Genomic DNA, 1,048 nt, shown 5'->3' with positions numbered 1-1,048 from the left:
TCGCCGCATGCATCCACTGCACCAAATCCCGCCATATGCAATCTGCCAACGAATCAACGTACCGTATTCCTGACAAACATTTGTTTCCGCGCCGCGAGCGACGCTCCCGCCCGCTCATTCGTCTTGTCAAATCTTAAAGTATTGATTCATGATCCGCATTGACAGTCGCATGCTTGATCAAAGAGCCGGTCTCCGTCCGCAGGTCTGGTTCCAGAACCGCCGAGCCAAGTGGCGGAAGCAAACGCGGATGCAGTTCGTGCAGGACGCGTGGCGGCTCCGCTACCTGGGCCTCTCCCCCCCCGCATGGCTTACCCGCTCCCCGCCCCCTGGAGGACACGCCAGCCCCCCGCATGGGCGGAGCCAAGCCGCGCTCCCGTCGCCGCCCCTCCCCCTCCCGCCAAGCTCCGCCTCCGAGTCCACGGCAGGCGGAGACCGGGGCTCAAGCTCCGCCCCCCGCTCGGCCTCGCCCGCCAACACTCCGCCGACGGACCTCAGCACGTCCGACCGCCTCAGCGCTGCCTCTAGGTGAGTCACGGGCGCCGCTGGGTCTACCACCATTCCAGTACTACTTCTAGGTATTCCAAAAAAGTACCATCCCGAAACTCAAAAGTCGTGCCCACAGTGTACGCCCTTGAACGCACAACCCTTCAAAACATCTATTTCTTCTACCTTGACACAACCCTAACCGCTTACTCGCCAGACGCATTATACCACATAAGTCTCCGGTAGATCTAAGACCAAAATGAAACCCCAATGCACCTCCATACTGAGCGGCTCCCCCCCCCCTCCCTCTTCTGTCCTCAGCCTGGGAGCTGCCGTGGCAACGCTAAGGTGGCGAGGCGAGGAGCACGTCGGTTGCCTGGGCCCTGGACTCTGCCCCTGCCTCAACCACACGCCCCTGCCAGAGCACCCCCTCCTGCCACGCCTCTCGCTGCCCATGCAACTCCACACGCACACCTCCCAGGTAGATCCGCGTCCATTGCTCTTGACGCCCGGCGATGTGGATACGGGCTGGGTGTCCGCCCGCTGTTGGGGAGAGTCATGTCGG

At 62.2% G+C, this 1,048-nt stretch overlaps 1 protein-coding gene across 1 annotated transcript in view; it reads left to right on the top strand.

Moving 5' to 3' along the window:
- The window catches only part of LOC119589429 (pituitary homeobox x-like), a gene marked incomplete at both ends in the record, with an annotated part of 16,437 nt that overhangs the window by 13,452 nt on the left and 1,937 nt on the right, over positions 1-1,048 (top strand). The window contains 2 exon segments of the mRNA XM_037938038.1: positions 203-525; positions 805-964. Of these exon segments, the coding sequence (XP_037793966.1) occupies positions 203-525; positions 805-964 (483 nt within the window).

Source organism: Penaeus monodon, chromosome 25 (genome assembly GCF_015228065.2).
Source record: "Penaeus monodon isolate SGIC_2016 chromosome 25, NSTDA_Pmon_1, whole genome shotgun sequence".
Classification (NCBI taxonomy): domain Eukaryota; kingdom Metazoa; phylum Arthropoda; class Malacostraca; order Decapoda; family Penaeidae; genus Penaeus; species Penaeus monodon.
Note: the sequence above shows the minus strand (reverse complement) of the source record. Positions and strands in the feature narration are given on the sequence as shown.